Raw genomic sequence first — 3,260 nt, 5'->3', positions numbered from 1 at the left:
TCCCTGTAAAACCATGAAATAGTGATAGTATTAATTTTCACAAACCTTCCTTTTTCAGCAAATTCTGATATACTTTAGCCACAAAGGAAGACTTCAATATTCACCATGGAATATCAATTACCTATAGGAAATATAGAAAGGGTTCTCAAATTCCTTTTAACAAGGAATAGCACTAGTTTTTCTTGGGCCTTGTTTTGTAATAAATATTTGAAATATTTAGGCTTTTTGGAAGTTGCTGTATGCATTTCATTTCTTTAAATCTCTCTTCATTTGACATGCCCCATCCCAAGCATTTAAACACTTTAGAACACACGATTTACAAGGGGCTCAGAAACAATACTCCAAAGCTGATCATTCCTATCCTGAACACTTACAAATAATCTCTTTTTGACCTACTATGGGTCTTTCACAATTTGTCTCTTCCCACAAGCAAGCCACACAATTCATAATTTTCCTTTCTCTAAGGCAAGTTACAGAAATCTTCAAAAGACAGCTATATAAAATGTATAAACACTACTTTAAATATCGCATGTATCTCCTTTTGAGATAGTTATAAGGGAAATTTCTGGTCTAACTTGATAGTTGACCTAAGACCAACCTTTAGAAAGAAGTCATGATCCGTGTCCAACGAAAAGAATGCCACACAGAGAGGTCAAGAAGAGAGTGAACAAATGGGTCTTCCTAGGTTTTCCTTTCAGTCTATAACTATTAGTCTATAACTATCATTCACTCACTTCTATAGGGTAACATATTCATTCAGTGGTGGTTTCAAAAGTTTCCCCTTGGTTTCTGGGGCATGTAAAATTGTAACTATGCTTTCCTCTGATTGGCCTGACTTTGTTATAGAAGTGTTGTCAATGATCCCTATGGTAGATAAGGAAAGATAGCACATCATTTTGCTACCACAAGTTTTATCAAGTACACTGAATTTTCTTCAATGCTTAGTAGGCAAAAGAACCATAGACCAAGACATACTGATGGTGGTAGAGGCTCATAATCTTAGCACTCAGTAGGCAGAAGGTGGAGGGCAGAGTTCCAGGTGACACTGAGCTACTAAGCATTAACCAGTCTCAAATAAATAAATAAATAAATAAATAAATAAATAAATAAATAAATAAATGAATAAATATTCAAGCTTCAAGAATGTGTTGTTATTCTTTGTTTTCTGATAGCAAGAACATAACTGAGGCATAATTCACTGGGAGTTTTTGTATAAAATACAAGTAATTTATGACTTCCTGAAGGTTGATAGAAATCAGGCAAAATAATAATAAACTAACTGAATAAGCATTAATGATAACTTAAAATGTAGTAATAACAAAACAATCTTCAAACTATCTTGAGATTTATAAAGATCTTGTGTCGACAATGCAAAATTACAAAGGGTAAACAAAGACAGGTATTAAAATATGTTACATATATGCATGTATAGGCTTAAAGGAACCTGTAAAGCTTCAAAACACATCAAATAACAGTCATGGAATATTTAATTTCAATGCACCATTTTTATTTATCAACTCAAATTATCACCTGTCAGAAGATATTCTAAAAAAAATCTCTGGAGGCCAACACACCAGAATATATTAAACATATGTGGATTGGACTGACGGACAATTATAAATATTTTCTTCTTTATAAAAAGGTAGTACTTTATGGGATATCCAAATAATAGCAATTTACAAAACACACGTAAAAGGTGGGTCGTATAATAGCGGAGAGTTTAGTGGATAGGAGAATGAACAGGCATTACCAACTCAAATACACTATTCATCCTTCAAAGAATCAAAGACAGAGGGGGGCAAAAAAACTGGTCCTCACAACACTTTGAAAACTTCAAGAATTTAGGAGGTGCGACCTGGCACCCAGGTCTTGCTGCTTTAAAGTTGCTAGGCCCCTCTCAACACACCAGCAGGGTACTCTTGGCAGTTGCTCTGCACAAGTGGGAACTTGGAAACTCTTGCTTCTCTTTAGCCATCAGGCCAACGGATTTGGCGCCCGGAAGTGCCCTTGGGTGGGGCTGGAGTTTCGTGCTGAGAGGGGCGGAGCGCAGAGCACTATAGAGGCGGGGCGTGCGCAAGCCCCACCTCCCTCCGCGCCCTTTGGCTACAGCCAGGGCCCCGGAATGTCCGGGTCACCGGCGCGGAGGCCGGTGGCAGTTTCTTGGAGCGATGGCCCCTCGATGGCTCCAGGCGGGCGCGCGCCCTGCTGCTCTAGGTGCAGCTGCAGCAGCGCTCGGCGGTACATGACCTCCAGCTTCTCTAGGCGGGCCCGCAGCGCCCTAGGGCTGCCCGGCTCGTCCTGACGCCCTTCGCTTCTCGCCCTGCGGTTGATGGCAGGCTCGTCCGGGCCGAGGGTCTCGACTGAGGCCTCCTGCTCGCCGCTGTCACCCGGCAGCCGCAGAGCCTGGCGGAAGAGGCTGCGGTTCTCGCGCTTCAGCCGCCGGTTCTCCAGCCTCAGGCGGGCGTTCTCCTCGCGCAGTCGCGCGTTCTGCCGGTCCCGCTCGTCCCGCGCGCGCAGGGCCTCCAGGTGGCTGGCCGCCAGGTCGGCAAAGCGCTCTTCCAGCTGTCGCCGGGCCCCGCCCGCGCGGCCTCGCCAACCCACGCCGCCACCGCCGCCCTCACGGGCCCGGCCCAGACGGCCCGAGTCTCCGCGGCTCCCACCGCCTTCCCCGCCGCAGCTCCCGCGCCGGGTGGCGCAACCACGCATGCGCCACATCGGTCCGGTCTGGTCGCGCCGCCAGCTCCGTGGGCCGACGGGCCGCGCGCGGGGCGCGGGTGGACTTGAGCCCGGCTGGGCGCTCAGTCGCGGGCGGAGGAAGAAAGGTGGCGGGCGGTTCTGGCGGGAGGCCAGGGGAGGCCGGGAGTTGGCCCGAGTTGAGGCGTGTCCTTGTCTCTCGCGGCTGAGCGGCCCCCCAGGGCCTGCGGTCTCTGGTCGGCTCACACGACGCCCCTGGGAAACGCTGTGCTGCTCAGCCGGTTGTCCGTGCCCGGAAAGCCTTGTCCTCTGCTGGGTGCTGCCACTGCTTCCCTGCGGGCCTGGGCACTGCGGGAACACTCCTGCCTCACCCTGCTCCCCAGCACAGCTGCCAGTGCTTAGTTTGCCACTTATATGGCAGTCTTGAAACAAAATGAGTTTTGAGACTGCTATGGAGCACATTGCATTTATACCATTTGAAACCTATCAGCTTAACTATGCCCATGTTTAAAAAACAAAACATTATTGAGCTGAGCACCTGCCCTGAGCTCTCTGACTCCAACAGG

The 3,260-nt window shown here is 47.9% G+C and overlaps 1 protein-coding gene across 1 annotated transcript; it reads right to left on the bottom strand.

Annotated features, from left to right (window-relative positions):
- Window positions 1-1,485: 1,485 nt before the first annotated feature.
- Window positions 1,486-2,800, bottom strand: Tusc1 (tumor suppressor candidate 1). Its single transcript, XM_028773391.1, has one exon. It carries the CDS (start codon window positions 2,713-2,715, stop codon window positions 2,104-2,106), a length of 612 nt encoding a protein of 203 aa, XP_028629224.1. The 5' UTR covers window positions 2,716-2,800; the 3' UTR covers window positions 1,486-2,103.
- Window positions 2,801-3,260: the final 460 nt, after the last annotated feature.

Source organism: Grammomys surdaster, unplaced genomic scaffold (assembly GCF_004785775.1).
Source record: "Grammomys surdaster isolate TR1022 unplaced genomic scaffold, NIH_TR_1.0 225, whole genome shotgun sequence".
Taxonomy (NCBI): Eukaryota; Metazoa; Chordata; class Mammalia; order Rodentia; family Muridae; genus Grammomys; species Grammomys surdaster.
This window is presented reverse-complemented; position numbering and strand designations above follow the sequence as displayed.

Excerpts from the sequence above, each read along its gene's own strand:
- Tusc1 (XM_028773391.1), bottom strand. The coding sequence starts at position 2,715 with ATGTGGCGCATGCGTGGTTGCGCCACCCGGCGCGGGAGCTGCGGCGGG.